General features: G+C 36.5%; 1 protein-coding gene and 1 long non-coding RNA gene across 5 annotated transcripts in view; one reads left to right on the plus strand and one right to left on the minus strand.

Moving 5' to 3' along the window:
* Positions 1-20,816, plus strand: part of LOC141583777 (uncharacterized) — a 112,614-nt gene that overhangs the window by 58,494 nt on the left and 33,304 nt on the right. For both annotated transcript variants that reach the window (XR_012516670.1, XR_012516671.1), the window contains exon 4: positions 4,719-4,798. This is a non-coding gene — a long non-coding RNA (uncharacterized LOC141583777). The remainder of the gene's footprint in view (positions 1-4,718; positions 4,799-20,816) is intronic.
* The window catches only part of LOC101049657 (N-acetyllactosaminide alpha-1,3-galactosyltransferase-like), a 34,495-nt gene continuing 13,796 nt past the window's right edge, over positions 118-20,816 (minus strand). Inside the window, exons 3-4 of one of the 3 annotated variants that reach the window (XM_074395280.1) lie at positions 10,080-10,214; positions 118-6,868 (exon numbers count right to left, since the gene is read on the minus strand). In XM_074395280.1, coding sequence (XP_074251381.1) covers positions 6,175-6,868; positions 10,080-10,214 — 829 coding nt within the window. In that variant the 3' untranslated portion in view covers positions 118-6,174. The remainder of the gene's footprint in view (positions 6,869-10,079; positions 10,215-20,816) is intronic. The other 2 variants (XM_074395282.1, XM_074395281.1) reach the window with 2 other exon arrangements.

Consider the following 20,816-nt stretch of genomic DNA (forward strand, 5'->3'; position numbering starts at 1 on the left):
TCCCTTTTAGCTCCTTAGCAATTTCACAAGGAATTCCATGTGTGACCATAGTCACACATGGTTGAGGATAAAACCCAAACTATACTTGCATGATGTACATAATTAGAATGCAAGTTGAATATACAAAATATTCTATATTCTAAAAATCTCTTTTGCTAAAATTAGAGAATTAGGAAAGACCAGGACTCTCATATGTGGGATGAGAACATTTGGGTGGATTCAGATGAATATGAGAACTTGGAATTTTTTTTTTTTTTTTAGATGAAGTCTTGCTCTGTCACCCAGGCTGGAGTGCAGTGGCATGATCTCGGCTGACTGCAACCTCCGACTCCCAGGTTCAAGCTATTCTACTGCCTCAGCCTCCTAAGCAGCTGGGATTACAGGTGCACGCCACCTTGCCTGGCTAGAGAACTTGAAATTCTAAAACCCGTAAGGTTCCCTTGTCAGTGGAAAGAACTCCTCCAAATATTCTGAGGAAATAAGTCTCTCCCTGCTTATAGAGGCCCTAATGACCCCTCCCAACATAGTTTATTTACAAGGTGATGTCTATTTTCATTACTTGTAGACTTAACAGCTAGATTTAGATATAGCATGCCCCAGGGAGAGAATTCAAAATCTGCTCCAATAGGAGACAGCTTCTACACTAAAAGAATTTCAAGCTCTTGCTAATTTATATTAGTAAGGAAACACATATGAGAATGGATTATAGACTGTTAGACCAAGATGAATGGAATATAATATTGGATTGAGCTGAAGTTACTAAAACAGGGACATTTACCTGAGATTCTGGATTTAGTATGTTATCTCAGTCAGCAGTAAGTGGTTCTAAGCATTTTCTTGGTTTTTAAACTAAAATTTGAATTCAGTGGTAGCCTATGATTAATGAGATTTAGATGTCATAACTTCCCTGGCATTATGTAAGAAATCCAAAGGTTTAGTTAGGGAGACAGGAATGTTTAGTTAGCAATGTTGAAGTGACTAAATTTATTATGTCCAGTCTGTTCTCCTTCCCTCTATGTTCTTTGGTTAGGTGTGGGACTTAGAGGACATTTTTCTTTACCAAGTTATTAAGAAATGAATTGGTGTGAGGAGACACTATGATTCTGATTTAAATAAGAATGATACATTTCTATATTGCTAGAAAAACTCTAGGCCTGGTCAACAGAAATGTAACTTGAGTTGCCACAGTAAGTTATGGTCTCTTGCTATGTTCACACACCTAAGTCAGTTTACAGAACTTAAATCCCTTGATTGAAGGGAGGCTATGTCACCTTGAAGGAGGACCTGTGGTTATTTGCTAGAATACCTATGTCCTTGGAGGAAATGTAGGATGGACACTAGTTCTGAGCTGACAATAATTTCTAGGGACTAGAAATGCTATTGTGGTCTACTGAAGAGAGTGAAGACTTATGGAAAATAGGAGATAAATTTTGCCCTGAATTTATCCCACAGTGACTTCAATATGTAAGAGCCACTATGTGGTTTTTGCTCTAATTCCTGAATTTATGGTTGGAATATTTATACTTAGCAACTGGTCAAGTATTTACATCTGTCCTTGACCCATGGAGAAATGGTTAATATGTTAAAAAGAGCCAAATGAAACCAATGGAAAAGGCTCTCCTACTAAAATAGCAAATCAAAATTAATAGCACCTCCCTGTGGAAATTGTAATTGTGAAGATTAGCTTTACTATTTAAAGACTTGAATATTGTGGGCTTTTGGTTCCTAGCACTTGACTACTTAGCCAGTATAAAAGCAAGAGGGAATCGAACAATGCCTGTGAATCACTGTAAAGTAAATTAGGTGCTGACTCCAATGACAGCTACTTTTCCAGGTGTATCTTTGCTGGAGCAACTTAGCATAGTCCCTGGTATTTGGTATGCATCTGACAAATGTGTTTTTTCCTATATTGATTAATGAGGATTATCAAAAGCAGTTTGCTTTCACCAGACATCAGTGAACCCTCCTATGTTGTCATAATACAGTCCACAAGGTCCTGGAACATCAGGACAGCTCATAGGATATTATTGTTAGCCACAGCTGGGTGGATCTTTTGAACAGAAAATAGCAAGACTCACAGATGTGCTAACACAAATGTATACAAAGAGGTGGAAGAACCCCCCCGACCTCGCCGCCCCAGAAATTTAGGGGCCTGTAATCAACACTATGTCTAAGGAGCATATAGACATACTGCCCTAGACAAGCAAGTTCCTGTGCCTTGCACCACTTTCAACTAAATCAGAGGCACAACGCTGAGGGGGACTCTGGGTATTGGAGGTGACATATCCTGCATTTGGATGTGCCACTCTTATTTATTGAGCAACTGGTAACCATTCCAATTTTGAGTGAGGCCCAAGACAAGAGAAGGTCCTATTAAAGTCCATTTTGTAGAGCAAGGTCTGTGCCACTTAGCAGACTCAAGTGGCAAATACAGACACTGGGTAAGGCATTTTGCATGACCCAGGTAGAAGACGAATGCTTGATGCATAAGAAATTTGCTTAAGCTATGACTCTTCTACCCACCATGAACTTAATGCTCTCTGATCCAATAAACTAAAAGCGTGGTGTATGCATCTGCAATCCATGAAATGGAAATAGTTTATATGAGATTGGACTTGTGCAGATTGGTAAATTGGTGACAAGAGAGTCCAAGGTCCTTTATGGGGTTCTGAAATAGGCAGAGTGTGAGGATATATGTGTCACATGAAAATGGTCACCAAAGAGCAATCTCGATGAGATAACCTATTCTGTGACTGAGTTCAGTCAGCCTTTTTCTATAGCCACCACAGCACTTGCTCAATGGACCTATGTACAAAGTGGCATTGGTGCAGGGGTGGAAGCTGTGCCAAGGCTCAGTAAGAGATTTCTTCTCATCAGTGATGATCTGGTTATCTCCACTGCTAAATGCCCAGTCTGCCAATAGCAGAGACTATGGTGACGTAGTGGTAACCTTGGATCTTTTCCATTATGTAAAAGTAAGAAATTTATCCCCAAACAAAAATATGTTTGATAGAGATTTCCCTTTCTTTCTTATAGTTCTTCTGCCAGGAGCATGATTTGCAGCTTTAGCGATTGTTTCAGACTAAGGAGGCTCTATCCATTGCCTTAGACTAAAGAGATACATTTTACTGTGAAGTAAGTGCAAAAATAGACTCACACCCATGGAGTCCATTGCTCTTACCATGCAACTCATGACTGGAAGCAGGTAATTTTATGAAATGGCTTGCTAATGATTCTGTAACATTGTGAGCTGTGAGACAACACTCTGTGAGGTTGGGTGCTGTCCTAAAGTATGTGGGATATGCCTTAAAATAGTGGCTACTATGTCATACTGTCTACTCCATAGCCAGAAGGTATGAGGTAGAGACGTGAGGCCCTTTTTTACACTAAATAACCCAATGGAGTAATTTTTATTTCCATCTCTGCAAGCTTGGGTTCAGTGGGTTTGGAGGCCCTAGAGCCTCAGAAAGAAATGTTCCCAACAGGAAACACAATAATGATCCTGTTGATTGGAATTTGAGACTTTCCTTTGGCTATTTTGTATTCTCATCATACTGAATCAACAGCCAGAGGAGTTCTCTGTATTGAATCAGGGAACCCAATTATCAAGGGTCCAAAATTATCAAGAAGAAAGTTGGTTGCTACTATACAATAGTGGAATGGGGGCTATGTTTAGAACTCAAGGTGTTCACTGGGAGCCTCCTACTATGGTTTTATCCAACAGCCATTGTTAAGGGGAAACTGTGGCAATCCAATAATGACTCATCAAAGACTCAGGTCTCATAGAGAAGACAATTATGCCATCCCACCAGGTAAAGAACAGTATCTAGCTGAACTTTTAGCAGAGGGGAAGGAACATGGAATGGGTGGTGAAAGAAATGTGATAAATATGAACTTGACCTTGTGACCAGTTATGGAGATGAGGACTGCAGCAGGCATGCATATTCTTATTTGTATATTATAAATATAAATATGTATTTCTATATGTTAGTCAATTATTTATTTTCTTTTTTTCCTTCTATTATTTTAAAATGAGGAATGTTAGTTATTTTTGTGAAAGTCATCAGGATCAAAATAGAGTCACCACTGGGGTCGGTGCGGGGAGGCTAGGGAAGTGACAGCAGGGCATGGGGAGGTTGGGGAGGGATAACATGGGGAGAAATGGCAGATATAGGTGACGGGGGGATGGAGGCAGCAAACGACAATGTCATGTATGTACCTATACAACAATCCTGCATGATCTGCACATGTACCCCAAAACCTGAAGTACAAAAAAAAAATGGAGTGACTTGTGTCAAACCCTAACAATAAAAATAAAGCCAGAAGGCTGAGAAGAGAAGGCCCTCATGCACACATGCCTATGATAAGAATTATTACAAAGACTCTCTGAAGGGCTCTTACACACAGTTTGCTACATGAGTCACAAGGACAGCTAGCCAGATGCACAGGAGCACTTACCGGATACACCAGTAATGAACTGGTGTTAACTCCTGCAATAAGCCCCTGTAACCAAAGTTCTCTTAGTTTCAGAACCAATTATGTATACTTTTCCCTTTTACATTTAAAGGCTTCCTCTTGCCTCAACCTCTTTGGATACGCTTATGGGCTTTATAGCCCACATATGCCAAATTTGCAAATGCCCTGCACATTCCTGAATAAACTTAATATCTGTGGAGAATCTCTCTGTTATTTACATTGATATTCTTTTATTAATTTAGATCAGAGTTCACAAAACTGTGAGGAGCCAAGTACAGTTCTGATGGAGAGGAACTCCGTTCATTTGGGCTTCCTGGACATGGTGAGAGATACTACGTCAGATGGTAATTTGTGTGCCACCTTTTTGGGAAGAAAGTGTCCTTTTGTACAAAAGTTAATTGAATTCTAGTAGGTGGAAACACTAAGTCATTTTATGAAAGTTAAGTATGGATAGAAGGCTGAAAACGGGTGCTTTGTGGCACAATGGTTGGACTGTAGCAGCCATTTGCCTGTTTACTCTTCAATCTTTCATTTTTCCTGTGCTCTGCTCAGTGTGGCAGAGGTCTGTTTTACCCAGACTCTCATGCTTTCTGATGATTGCAAAGCACAGGCACCAAAAAATACTGACAGAAGAGAGCAGGCTAGGAGGAGCAGAAAAGTCTGGATCTCCCCTCCACACCCTCACTACGGGTAGCATATCGAGTAGTAGCTGAAACTCCTTTCTCTTTTGTGTCACCTTATGCCAGGTAACTCCTGCTAGGTTCTAGCTCTTTCTAGACACCCTACATATTTCTCTTCAACCTTCAGGATGTTATTACCTTTATTTTGAAAATCATGGGTTGCCTCCTCTCCCTATCTCTCTCTAGGTCTTTTATCACCTTCATGTCCAATTCCCTGTGTTAAATCCCCACTGTTTGAAATAGCTAGAATAGTAGTTTCTGCTTTACTAGCTAGACCTTGACTGTTGACAAGATGTGTGTGTGCATGTGTATGTATGTGTGTGATATAAGTCAACTTGTATAAAATATTATATAAGCACATATGTGAATGTGTCTGTGTGTGTGTGTATTCATGTAGTGGGTATATAAATGCCTACATAAGAAATATGTTAAGACAGGTTTTCAAAGGGAGAGTAAAAGGGAGACTCTCAATTTTCTCTCTCTATATTTTTATTTTCTTTTCATAAGCTTTTACAACAAACAACTGTAGTTTTAAAGTATGTAGTTCTTTCAGAATGACTCAAACTTTGGTGACCGCTTCAATGCTTTTAAAGTTTTACATATAGGGCATATTGATATAGTTGTAGGGATCTTCTTTTCCCCACACCTCTAGATAACTCCTTTCCTTAAGCAATAGAAAAATTTATATCTACTTGGATCAATGAAAGTATTTCACATTTCATTTTCTTGTAACAGAATCTTTTGTTTGATGCAATCCAACAAATAATATTTCAACATTCATGTCTTCTTCTGATTTCAGTAAACCTATTTTGCAGCTATTAAATCTCATGTTGTATAATTCAAAATGAACGTAAGGGAAAGTATAAGTTTGCTCTGTAGTGGGCTTGCCATTTTGTTTGTGATTTTTTTAGTGCTAACTTTTGTAGAGTGCAAATTGTCCAAGGAATAAGACAATTTTCTAAAGAATGAGATAAAATGATGCCCTTAAATTCAGAAATATAAAGGAAGGGCTATAAAATTATGCTGTCACTCTAAGAAATTTATAATACTTAATATTCCAAGAGAGTTTGACAGTTTTGATATCAGAATTCCTTTCATGATTAAAATCCCAGCAATATTCTGGTGATAATATTTTGGTGGGTTTATGGAGAAAGAAATACTTGTTTAGGTGGCTTTCATCATGCCACACTGCTTCAATGTTATTTTTCTTATCATTGATGATTCCTTTGGAGCACTCCCTGGCAATATCAAGAACCTGAAGGGGAGTGCCACCAAAAACAGCAGCATGGTAATAAAAATCTCCCTTATTCAAAGGTATATATGCTTCTGATAACTGACTTCTTTCATAAGGTACTAGATTAGGATTTACCTGATACCAATAAGTATGCAACTGAGCTACTGACTCTCCCAGAGTCTCCAATCCATATTTTTTTCTGAAAGTTTGATCCACGTCCATGCAGAAAAGGAAGTCAACTTCATATTGGATGTGGTTGACAATGAGTTCACTGATGGTTTTCATGCGCATCATACTGATATCTTGCCATCTCCTCTCTCGTTTAATTTCAAAAACTTTGAATGTACGGAGGGGACCCAGATGTATCCAAGGCATCTTGGAGAAGTTATCTACCATGACATAAATTATGACTTTCTGGCCAACCATAAAAAACTTATCAGCAGATAACAAAAAGCCTGGCAAATAGAACTCAAGGTATCTGTGAAGTAATAAGAAGTGATTGAGTTCATCTTTATATTATACTTTAGTGGAGCACATATTATTTAAATTACACTAACTTTAGCTTATCTAGCAATGCTACTAGGCAACCACATATTAGATATACTTCTTGAGTTACATTTAAGTAATATAGAAGAAAGTGAAATTATCTGCCTTTCCTCTCCCTGATGGGGTTCTGCAGATCGTAGAATAGAGGAGAAGTTTCTCACTAGAGATAATGAAACTTAGTGAGATTAGAAAATTGAGCAGAACCCAGCCCAGAATGAGAGCCAGGGTTTTGAGGGTGATAACCTGAAAAGCAATGGTAACTTGCTTTTGGGGGTCATAGGCAGGAAAGGTCTTGGGTCATTGCAGGAGGAGCTATCATTGTCTGTCTCTTGCTTTATGAGTAATCAGTTATGCATACAAAATCAGAAGGGGCATAGTCAATAATCCACTGTCTGAACCATTTTTCTTATTTTACCTTGTGGCCCTTACTGTAATTTTAGAATAGCTGGCTGAAAAACAAATTTTTCAATTCTACTCTCTCAAGCCAGGAAAAGATTCTCAGAGTAATAAATGGCCTCAGGTAAATTCAAGAAAGGAAAGGTAATCATGTATTGCTCACCTTAAATAATGTTTATATAATCCTTAAAAATGAATTCTGGATGTTGTTCTAAGTTTTAATAAATATAGCAGATTAGAGATCAGGAGAAACCTTTCTAGTTCAGAACATCTAAAATTACCAAGTAAATTATGAAAAGTATCACTTAAAATATTCTGCTGAGCTGGAAGCTAGCACCTAAAATCCAAAGAAATCCATTTTACCCACATTTCTTTAAAAAAGGTTTTAAATTTTATTTTTAGCGATAGGCTCTTGCTCTGTCACCCAGGCTGGAGTGCAGTGGTATAGTCATGGCTTACTGCAACCTCAACCTCTTGGGCTCAAGAAATCTTCCCTCCTGAGCCTCCTGAGGAGCTGGGACTACAGGTACACAATACCACACGTGGGCTAATTAAAAAAACGTTTTTCTATAGAGACAGTGTCTTGCTATGTTTCCCAGGCTGGTCTCGAACTCCTGGCTTCAAGTGATCTTCCTCCACCTTGGTTTCCCAAAGTTTTGAGATTACAGGCATGAGCCACCTCACCCAGCCTGCATTACTTTCATGGTTAAGTGCTTTTATGTCATGTTTCAGAAATCTTTGCCTCCTTAACGTAATGAAAATATTCTTCTGTATTTTCTTCTCATAGCTTTATTGTTTTATCTTTAACATTTTAAATCTATTACCCATTTGAATTAATTTTTGTATATGGTTTGATATAGGGCAAATTTAATAAAAGTTGCAAATATAAGTTAGAGAATTCCCATATACACTTCATCCAGCTTCTCCTAACATTAATGTCTTATGTAACCATTGCACTCTTGTCAAAAGTAGGAAATTATTAGTGGTAAGACGCTATTAACTATACCACAGATTTTTTGATTTAATCAGTATTCCTCCAATGGACATTTTAGTTTCCATAATCCAACCTAGGCTGTACATTGCATTTAGTTTCCTTAGTCTCTTCCTTTTGTGTCTGTTTCTCTCCTTGTTATTCATGACCTCACAGTTCTGAAGAGTTCTGATCAGCTCTTTTATAGAATGCCCCTCAACTTGTTTTTTTCAAAGGTTTATCAATTTTGCTGATCTTTTTCAAAGAACCGATTTTTGGTTTTAGTGATTCTATTTTTAAAAATTCTCTACTTTATTTATTTCTGCTCTAATGTTTATCCCCACACCACTTTTTTCATTGCTTAAGGTGTAGTTTGCTCTTCTTTATCTAGTTCCTTAAAGTAGGAGGTTAGGTTATTGATATAAGATCTTTTTTTTTTTTCCTGAGATGGAGTCTCGCTCTGTCTCCCAGGCTGGAGTGCAGTGGCACGATCTCAGCTCACTGCAACCTCTGCCTCTGAGGTTCAAGCAATTCTCCTGCCTCAGCTGGGATTACAGGCATACCCCACCAACCTGGCTAATTTTTGTATTTTTAGTAGAGACTGGTTTTTGCCATGTTAGCCAGGCTGGTCTGGAACTCCTGACCTTAGGTGATCCCCCAGCTTTGGCCTCCCAAAGTGCTGGGATTACAGGAATGAGCCACCACGCCCAGCCGATTTTGGATATTTCTTAGTTTTATTTAACTTAAAACTTTTTTTGATTCATATTTGTTGTTTTCCAAGAGTTTCAGAAGTTAGGAGATCAACACAATGGCTATATTTATCCATCTTTAAATGGCAATATTTCATTATAATTGTATTTTTTAGGAGTCTACTTTAATTATTTTGATTTTCTATTTAAGAATTAAGAAAAAATTGGATTTATTTTTAAACTACTGGATTATTTTATGTACTTTTTGTTTTATGTATTATGATTGGTGGTCAGAAAATATAGCAAGTAAAAATTATATTACAAATATCTGCAGTTACATTGTTTTATTATATATTGAACCAGTGTTCCTGTAAGGGGGCAATAAGCACAGTTAAGTAAGTTTATCTGAAAGTAATTCATGATTTGGGGAAAGCACTGGTAGGAGCAAATTATTAGGTCAACTCCTTGTAAAAACAATGAAAAATGGCTATAACAGAAGCACAACCTTATGAAGGAAGAGAAGATATTTAAAATTACTGTCAATAGACCCAAGAAATTAAATTAATATTGGGAGAGCATTGTAAAATCAGATAAAAGAAACAAAAGAAAACTCAAGTGTTGGGACATTTTTTGAGTGGATGAAGTGATATTTAGAATTATAGCAGGAAGCCCTGGCACAGTGGCTCACACCTGTAATCTCAGCACTTTGGGAGGCCAACGTGGGTGGATCACAAGGTCAGGAGATCGAGACCATGCTGGATAACATGGTGAAACCCTGTCTCTACTAAAAATACAAAAAATTGGCCAGGCATGGTGGTACACGCCTGTAGTCTCAGCTACTTGGAAGGCTGAGGCAGGAGAATCGCTTGAACCCAGGAGGCAGAGTTTGCAGTAAGCCGAGATGGTGCCACTGCACTACAGCTTGGGTGATAGAGTGAGACTCCATCTCAAAAAAAAAAAAAATTATTGCAGGAATTTGCCTTGATTTAATAGTTATTAAGTGAAATTATTAGGTGCTTCAGTAGATTACATCCCATTTTCTATAATAAAAAGCCTAAATGTAAAGGACATTTGACATCATTACCTACCTTCCCACAGCAAACACAGTCAACCCCACAGTAATTTTATGATTTGCATAATAGTTTTCCAAAACTGACTCATTGTAAGTGCCATGCCACACAATTGGAGCTGACCATTCAGTAGTAGTAAAGTTTGTGTACGCCCTGTGAGAAAGACAGCATTTTTGAACAAAACACATTATAATAAAACAGAAGAAGATATTACTAATGCATAAAGCTTGATTCTGATTGCAGCATCTCCTCATACTTAACCCAAAGCCTTGACAATTATGAGAGGCAGTATACAAAACTGGAGAGTCAGTATTCAAAAAACGGCCAGATCATGACAAAAGTATACTTACAGATTAGATGTATTATGAATCTAAGATCTTTGAGGACACATAGTTGAAATGTCTCTCAAAATCTAAAGTAATAATTTCTCTTATATTTAGCCAAAATATCCTGGTCTTAGACTTTTTGACATAATTAAAGGCCATATTTTTAAAAATGAACTTCCAAGTTTTCATAACCTGAAATGTTGCCAGTGATAACATTGCTATATACTTTCAGAATCAACTTTGTGAGAACTCCAGAAAATTGTCAGATGTTTAGATCAATCAAGTAAAAAGTTGAATCAAGATAACTCAACATGGCAGGAATAGAAAAGCTTTGTGATATTTTTAACTTAGGCTTCTCCAGCTCCCTCCCTAGTGTGATAGCAGAATAGAAGACAGAAGATCATGTTTCCAATGTGATTATCTGATTCTGGAGAGAGCAGAGTGGACTTTATTCCCAGGAAGATGTGTTTGTTTTGACCTGTCTGAGGGTTTCCTGAAGGACTGACAAAAGCACTTCCTTTTGTTTCACCTAACTAGATTTCTCTCAGAGTGGAAAATTACTAGGTAAAGGATGTTGCTTAAACATATTTTAAAAACAAACAAGTCCCTGCCACCCTGCAAAAGATTATAGTTGGGGCAAGCCCTAAGATGCTGACAGCCTTGGAGGAAAACCTGGGAAGAGAGTCACTCTGGAAGATAAGGGCTTTGACAATTCCCTCTGTATAACGGATATTTAGAAATCCATGTATATGCCCAGGGCAGGTTATGTGCTCAAAAAAGAAATGGGAAGACCATAAGCTTTCATTTCTGGCTGACAGTTAGGCTTAGAGAAAGCAGGAAGTTAAGGCTAACACAAAATCATAAAGATCTGGGCTAAGCATTGAAGGAGGGCCCAAACACAGCCAATATGCAAAGACTAAAAGAGGATTTTTCCTCCCTTTCTCCCTCCGTCCCCTCCCTCCCCTCCCCTCCTTCCTTCCTTCTTTCCTTCCTTCCTTCCTTGCTTCCTCTCTTTATCTACCTCCTCCTACTACTCTTTCTTTCCTCCTCCTCCTCCTCCTTTTCTCCTCCTCCTCCTCCTTTTTCTTCTTCCTCTTATTCTCTCTCTTCATCCTTAGGCATTTAAAGAAATTTCGGTCTGACCACAGCTGACCATAAGCTAAAGTAAATAAAATTACAGAGATTAAAAAAAAAAGAAGACAAAGAACACAGTCCATAAAAATAGTTTAGAAAGGTACTAAACAAATAAATTTACACCCCACAAAAATCAACAAGAATAAACTCTGAGAATGGGACAGAATCTGATTTCCAGAGTGATCACATTATAATATCAAAATGTCTGGTTTTCAATAAATAATTATGAGACATGAATAGAAATAAGAAAGTATGGCCCAATTGCAGGAAAAAAATTAATAGAAACTGTCCCCAAGGGTGCCCAAACATTGTATGTACTAAACAAAGACTTTAACTATTTAAAATATGTTCTAAGAACTAAAGTAAATCATGGAAAAATAACTAAAAGAAACAAGGAAAACAATGTCTCAACAAAGAGAGATGATCAATAAAGTCATAGAAATTAGAGTGTGACATCAGTAAGATGGCTGACTAGAGATGTCTAGCATTCATCCTTCTAACAAGGAAGGACCAAGATAACAAACAAACAGCTAAGATTTGACTGGAGTGTCAGAGAGTGTTAGAGTGGAGTAGGAGAGTGGAGATGCACCTATGGTCACTAGAAGGCCAGGAGGGCAGTGTGGAGGCTTTCATCTTCTGCAGCTCTGTTTCTCCTGCTTAGATAAGATCTGCCCAGAGTCAGGAGGACTTTGCATTGTGGGAAAAAGCCTAGGCCACTGAGAAACTCACAAATGCCACTAGTATGGATTACAGTTAAAGAAACTGCATGGAGACTACACTACTGCATATACCTGAGAGCAAGGCCAACATATCCCACTGAACTGATACTCCAAGATCCATTAATATGAATAAGTCCTTTTCTATGAAATCTACTCCATAAAATTGGAAGAAGTGACTTTTCCACCAGATACATAGAAATCAGCATAGGAACAAATCAGCATAGGAACAGATCAGCATAGGAACACATCAAACATGAAAAAGCAGGAAACATGATACCTCCAAAGGAAAACAATAATTCCCCAATAGAAGGCACGAGTCATAATGAAATATATGAAATGCCAGAAAATGAATTCCAAATAACAATTTAAGGAAACTCAGTGAGATACAAGAGAATATAGATAGACAATTCAGCAAAATCAGGAAAAGAAATTATTATTCGAATGAGAAATTCAACAAAGAGATAGATACCATAAAAAATAAGAGTTTTTGAGTGAAGAATTCAGTGAATGAAATAAAAAGTATATATAATCAAGGGCTTCAACAACAGACTAGATCAGGCAGAAAAAATAATTTCTGAAAAAGACAGGCTTTTTGAAATAACACAGACAAAAAAATGAATAAAGAATAAAAAAAATGAAGAAAGCTTACAGAATTTATGGAACACCATTAAGAGAACAAATATTCACATTACTAGCATTCCAGGATGATAAGAGAAGTGGAAAAGAAAGAAAAAAATATCTAATGAAATCAGAACAGAAAACTTCCCAAGTTTTGGGAAAAAGATGGATATCCCTGTTCAGAAAGCTCAAAGGACCCCAAATAGATTTACCCCAAATGGGCCCTTTCCAAGGTATACTATAGTCAAATCGTTAAAAGTCAAAGACAATTATAAAAGCAGCAAGAAAAAAGTGTCAAGTCACATAGAATGGAATCTCCATTAGACTAACGGTGGATTTCTCAGCAGAAACCTTACAGGCTATGAGACAATGGGATGATATATTCAAAGTACTGAAAGGAAAACAAACAAACAAAAAACTACTAGCCAAGAATACTATACCCGGAAGTGAAGGCGTAATAAAATCTTTCACAGGCAAGTAAAAACTAAGAGAATTCATCACCATTAGACCAGACTTACAAGAAATGCTCAAGGGAGTCTGACATCTGAAAGTGGCAAGAAGGTAATCATGATGATGAAAACATGGAAAACTATAAAAGTCACTGGTGAAGCTAATACACAATGGAGAAAAAAAATGAATTAAACCTTATCACTGCAGAAAACCACCAGCCAATTATAAAAATAAACAATAAGGGGAAAAGTAAGCAACAAAGGGTATACAAAACAACCAGAGAACAATCAGTAAAATAACTTGAATAAGTCTTCACTTATCAATAATAACCTTGAATGTAAATGGGTTAAATTTCCTGTTTAAACATACAGATTTGCTGAATGGATAAAATTAAAAAAAAAAAAACAAAACAACCATATGATGCCTACAGGAAACTCACCTCACCTGTAAAGACACACATAGACTGAAAGTGAAGAGAGAAAAAGTGAGCAGGAGTAGCTACACCTATGTTAGACAAGACAGCCCTCAAGTCAAAAGCTATAAAAAGAGACAAAGAAGGATATTGTATAACAATAAAGGAACCAATTCAGCAAGAAAATATAACAATTATAAATATATTTGCACCCAGCACCAAAGCACCCAGATATATAAAGCAAGTATTATTTTATTTAAAGGGAGAAATAAACCCCAATACAGTAATAGTTGGGAACTTCAACACCACATCCTAAGCATTAGATGGATCATCTAGACAGAAAATCAACAAGAAACTTTAGAATTAAATTGCAGCATAGACCAAATGAATCTAACGTTTACAGGACATTTCACCCAACAGCTACAGAATACATATTCTTTTCATTGGCACATGGAATAATCTCAAGGATTGACTATACATTAGGACACAAAACAAGTCTCAACAAATTTTTTCAAAAGTCAAAACCACCCAGTACCAAAGCACCCAAATATATAAACAAATATTATTTGATCTAAAGGGAGAAATAGACTCCAATACCATAATAGTTGGGAACTTCAACACCCCATCCTAAGCATTAGATGGATCATCTAGACAGAAAATCAACAAGAAACACTGAAATTAAACTGCAGCGTGGGCCAAATTAATCTAACACTTACAGGACATTTTGCCCAACAGCTGCAGAATACACATTCTTATCATCAGCACATGGAATATTCTCCAGGACTGACTATGCATTAGAACACAAAACAACTCTCAACAAATTGTTTTTAAATTAAAATCATATAAATATCTTAACTGACCATAATGGGAAAAAACTAAATATCAATAACCAGAGAAACATTCAAAACCATACAAATACATGAAAATTAAGCAGCATGCTCCTGAATGACCAATGGGTAAACGAAGAAATTAAGAATGAAATTAAGCAATTTCTTGGCATGGCGGCTCATGTCTGTAATCCCAGAGCTTTGGAAAGCCACGGTTGAAGGATTGCTTGAGGCCAAGAGTTTGAGACCAGCTTGAGCAACATAGTGAGACCTCATCGCTACAATTTTTTTTTTTTAATAGCCAGGCATGGTGGTATGTATCTGTATTCCTAGCTACTTGGGAGGCTAAGGTGGGAGAACCCCTTGGGCCCAGGAGTTTGAGGCTGCAGTAAGCTATGATTATACCAGTGCTCTCCAGTCTGTGTAACAAAAATTTTTGTCTCAAAAAAAAAAAAAAAAAAAAAAAAAAAAAAAAAAAATTCTTGAAACAAAAACAGAAACAGAACACACCAAAATTTATGGTACAAGCAAAAGCAGTATTAATAGGCAAGTCTATATCAATAAGTGCCTGCGTCAAAACACTAGAAAAATTTCAAATAAACAAGCTAAGACAGCTCAAGGAACTAGAAAACGAAAATTAGTAGAAGGGAAGAAATCACAAAATCAGAGCAGAAATAAGAGAAATTAAAACTTAAAAAAAGATCAGTGAAACAAAGTTATTTTTTGAAAAGGTAGCAAAATTGACAAACCATTAGGTAAACTATGTAAGAAAAACAGAGAAAAGACCCAAATAAAATCAGGAAAAAAAAAAAGAGACATCACAATGGATATCACAAAAGTACAAAGGATCATTAGAAATTCCTATGAAAAAGTATATGCCAATAAATTTTAAAGCTAAAGGAAATGGAAAATTTCCTTAACATGTACCACCACCAAGACTGAACCAAGAAGAAATAAAAAACCTGAACAGACCAATAACAGAGACAAGATGAATAAAAAATTAAAAGTCTCCCAACAAAGAAAAGTCCAGGACCAGATGGCTTCACTGCTGAATTCTACTAAATCTTTAAATAATCGTAATTCTCAAACTATACCAAAAATTAAAACTGAGTGAATTCTTCCTAACTCATTCTACAAGGCCAACATAATCCTGATACCAACACCAAACACAGACACACAGACACACACACATACCAAAACACACGCAAAACAGAAACTACAGGCCAATATCCCTGATGAACATAGATGGAAAAATCCGCAACAAAATACTGACAAACTGAATTCAACAAATCAAAAAGGCAATATGGCATGATCAAGTGGGATTTACCCTAGGAATGCAAGGATTGTTCGCCATATACAAATCAATAAAATATCGCATTAATAGAATGAATGACAAAAACCATGTAATTATTTCAATAGCTCAGTAAAAAGCATTTTATAAAATTCGATATCCCTGCATAGTAAAAACTCTCAATAAATTATGTATAGAAGGAAAGTACCTCAACACAATAAAGATTATATATGACAAAGCCACAGCTAACCATCTTACTAAATGGGTAAATGCTGGAACCTTTTTGTCTAAGAACTGGAACAAGATTAGGATGCCCACTCTCTCCCACCCTCAACTTAATACTGGAAGTTCCAGACAGAACAATTAGGTAAGAGAAAGAAATCAAGAGTATCCAACTGGAAAGGAGTAAGTCAAACTGTCCTATTTGCAGACAACATGATTGTATATACAGACAAGCCTAAAGACTCCACCAAAAAACTCTTAAAACTGATCAAATGAATTCAGGATACAAAACTGATATACAAAAATCACTGTCATTTCTATTTACGAACAATGAACTACCTGAAAAGGAAATTAAGAAGGCGATCCCATTTACAACAGTTACCAAAAAAATTTAAAATATCTAGGAATAAATTTAACCAAGGAGGTGAAAGATCTCTATAAGGAAAACTGCGAAACACTGATGAAAGAAGTTGAAGAGGATACAAATGAAAAGCCATTCCTTGCTCATGGATTGGAAGAATTAATATTATTTAAATGACAATACTACCCAAAGCAATCCACACATTCAATGCAATCACTATCAAAATACCTATGACATTCTTCACAGATATAACAAAAATCCTAAAGTTTTTTCTATTATAGTTTAAGTTCTGGGGTACATGTGCAGATGGTGCAGGATTGTTACACTGGTATACACATGCCATGGTGGTTCACTGCATCCATCCCCTGTCATCTACATTAGGCATTTCAGCTAATGTTATCCCTCTCCAATCCTCCCACCTGCTGCTATCCCTCTCCGAGCCCTCCTAGCTCCCAACAGGCCCTGGTGTGTGATGTTCCCCTCCCTGTGTTCATGTGTTCTCATTGTTCAATACTCACTTATGAGTGAGAACACGTGGTGTTTGGTTTTCTGTTCTTGTGTCAGTTTGCTGAGAATGATGGTTTCCAGCTTCATCCATTCCCTGCAAATGATGTGAACTCATCCTTTTTTATGGCTGTATAGTATTCCATTGTGTATATGTGCCACATTTTCTTTCTTTCTTTCTTTTTTTTTTTTTTTTTTGAGACAGAGTCTCATTCTGTTGCCAGGCGCCAGGCTGGAGTGCAGTGGTACAATCTCGGCTCACTGCAACCTCTGCCTCCTCGGTTCAAGCAATTCTCCTGCCTCAGCCTCCCAAGTAGCTGGGACTACAGACGCACGCCACCATGCCCAGATAATTTTTGTGTTTTTAGTAGAGACAGTGTTTCACCATGTTGGCCAGGATAGTCTCAATCTCTTGACCTTGTGATTCGCCTGCCTCAGCCTTCTGAAGTGCTGGGATTACAGGCTTGAGCCACCGCGCCTGGCCTTTTTTGTGATCCAGTCTATCATTGATGGGCATTTGGGTTGGTTCCAAGTCTTTGCTATTGTAAGCAATGCTGCAATATGGAACCACAGAAGAACCCAAATACTCAAAGCAATCCTGAGCAAAAACAGCAAAGCTGGAGGCATCACATTACCTGGCTTTAAAATATACTACAAAGCTATAATAACCAAAACAGCATGGTACTGGCATAAAAACAGACATAAATTAATGGAACAGAGTAAAGATTACAGAAATTAATCCCAAAATTTATGGCCAACTAATTTTTGACAAAGGTTTCGAGAATTTATGTTGGGGAAAGATTCTGGGAAAACTGGATATTCATATGCAGAAGAATAAAACCAGACCTCCATCTCTTGCCCTTTGCAAAAATCAATTCAAAGTGGATCAAAGACCTAAATTATGACCCAAAACTCTAAAGCTACTAGAAGAAAACATACGGCCTGGCGCGGTGGCTCACGCCTGTAATCCCAGCACTTTGGGAGGCCGAGACGGGTAGATCACGAGGTCAAGAGATCGAGACCATTCTGATCAACATGGTGAAACCCCGTCTCTACTAAAAATACAAAAATTAGGTGGGCATGGTGGCACACGCCTGTAGTCCCAGCTACTCGGGAGGCTGAGGTAGGAGAATTGCTTGAACCCAGGAGATGGAGGTTGCGGTGAGCCGAGATCGCACCATTGCACTCCAGCCTGGGTAACAAGAGCCAAAGTCCGTCTCAAAAAAAAAAAAAAGAAGAAGAAGAAGAAAACATAGGAGAAATGCTTTGGGATTTTGGTCTGGGAAAAGATTTTATAATTAAGACCACAAAAGTACAGGCAACAGAAGGAAAATTTAAAAATAGGTTTGTGTCAAACTAAAAAGCTTCTGCACAGCAAAGGAAACAATCAACAGAGTAAAAGGACAACCTACATAATGGAAGAAAATATTTGCAAACTACTCACCCAACAGGGAACTAATATTCAGAATATGCAAGGAACTCAAACATCTCAACAGCAAATAAATAAATGAAATAAAATCCGATTGGAAAATGGGCAAATGATCTGAATGACATTTCTCAACAAAAGTAGACATATGAATGTCCAACAAATATATGGGGAAAATGCTCACCATCAGTAATCATCAAAGAAATACAAATCAAAACCACAGTAAAGTATCATTTCACCCGTTAGGGTGACTATTAACATAAAGACAAAAAATAACAAATGCTGGCACAGGATGTGGAGAAAAGGTAACTCTTCAACACTGTTTATGGGAATGTAAAGGAGTCCAGCCACTGTGGAAAAAAGTGTATGGATTCCTAAAAAAAACAAAACAAAACAAAAACAAAAAAACTGTAGATAGAATTATTATATAATCCAGCAATCTCTCTACTGGATATTTATGTAAATGAAAATAAATCAGTGTATCAAAGAAACATCTGCACCCCCATGTTTATTGAAGCAATATTCACAACTGCTAAGATATGGAATCAATGTAGGTGTCCACTAACAGATGAATGGATAAAGAAAATGTGATATACACATGATGGACTACAATTCAACCATAAAAAAGAACAAAATCTTATCATTCATACAACATAGCTGGAACTGGAGGACGTTATATTAAAAGAAATAAGAACAGAAAGCTAAACACTGTATTTTGTCACTCATGTGAAAGCTAAAAAGAGTTTATCTCATGGAAGTAAAAAAATAGAACAGAGGATATTAGAGACTAGGAAGGGTGTGGGAAGGAGGGATAGGGAAAGATTTGTTAAAGGATATGAAACTACAGCTAGATAGTAGGAATAAGTTCTAGTATTTTATAGCACCATAGGATGACTAGGGTTAACAATAATATATAGTTTCAAATAGCTAGAAGGAGAATATTGAATGTTCCCAACACAAAGAAATGATAAATGTTTGAGATTATGGATATGCTAACTACCCTGATGTGATCACTATACATTATATGTTTTGAAACATCACTGAGTACCGCCATTAATATGTATAATTATTTGTTCATTAAAAAATAAATTTTTAGACCTAACATTGTAGAAGAAAAAAATTTTAATTTTAAAAAAGAGGTAGAAATTATTTAAAGGAACTAAACAGAAATTCTGGAGCTGAAAAGTACAATAAATGAAATAAAAAAAACTCTCTACAGTATAGGGTTTTAGTAGCAGATTTGAGCAGGCAGAGAAAAGAATCTGACACAAACAGAACACTTTACCCAATAACAGAATGCAAATTATTTTCAAGCAGACAAGGAACATTTTACAGGGAAGACCATATGATAGGCTTAACAAAAATTTCAATACTTACAAAGATTAAAAATATACAAAGTATATTCTTCATCAGCAATAAAATGAAATTCAGAATTGATAACAGAAAGTCTGGAAAATTTACAATATGTAGAAATTAAACAATACACTCTTAAACAACCAATGGGTTAAAGAAGAAATCACAAGGGAAATTAGAAAATATGTTGCCATGAATAAAAATAAAAATACAACACACCAAAACTTACGGAATGCAATGAAAAACAGTGCTCAGTAGAAAAATATTGCTGTAAATACCCATGTTAAAAAGGAAGAAAGAGCTCATATCAATAACTTAACTTTCCACTTTAAGGAACTAAGGGGGAAAAGGGGCTAATTAAACCCAAAGCAGACAGAAAGAAGAGAATAATAAAAATTGGAGCCGAGACAACTGATATAGAGAAAAGGAAAATAATAGAATGAATGAAACAAAAGTTGGTTCTTTGGAAAGATTAACAAAATTGACAAACTTTAGTTAGACTGGCCAAGAAAAAAAAGAGAAATGATTCAAATTATTAAAATGGGGAAAAATGAGGGCATTATTATAGACCTTACAGAAATAAAAAGGATTTATAAGAGAATAATGTGAGCAACTATATTCCAACAAATTAGATAACATAGATGAAATGGACAGATTCTTAGAAATATACAAACTTTCAAAACTGACTCAAGAAGAAATAGAAAATCTGAATAGATCTATACAAGTAAAGAGATTGAATTAGTAATAAAAAAAACCTTTCAACAAAGAAAAGCCTAAAACCAGATGTCTTCGCTGGTGAATTCTACCAAACATTTAAAGAACAGTTAACATCAATTACTCTCAAAGTCTTCCACAAAATATAAGAGAAGGGAACACTTTCTAACTCATTCTTCAAGGCCAGTGTTACCCTGATACCAAAGCCAAAAACATCACAAGGAAACTACAGACTGAAATTCCTTATGAATATAGATACAAAAATCCTCAATAAAATATAGCAAACTGAATCCAGCAACATATTAAAATCCCACTATGACCAAATAGAATTTATCCCAGAAATGGAAGAGTGGTTGATGACACAAATATCAATCAATGTTTATATTCATGGAATGAAA

Source organism: Saimiri boliviensis, chromosome 2 (assembly GCF_048565385.1).
Source record: "Saimiri boliviensis isolate mSaiBol1 chromosome 2, mSaiBol1.pri, whole genome shotgun sequence".
Taxonomy (NCBI): Eukaryota; Metazoa; Chordata; class Mammalia; order Primates; family Cebidae; genus Saimiri; species Saimiri boliviensis.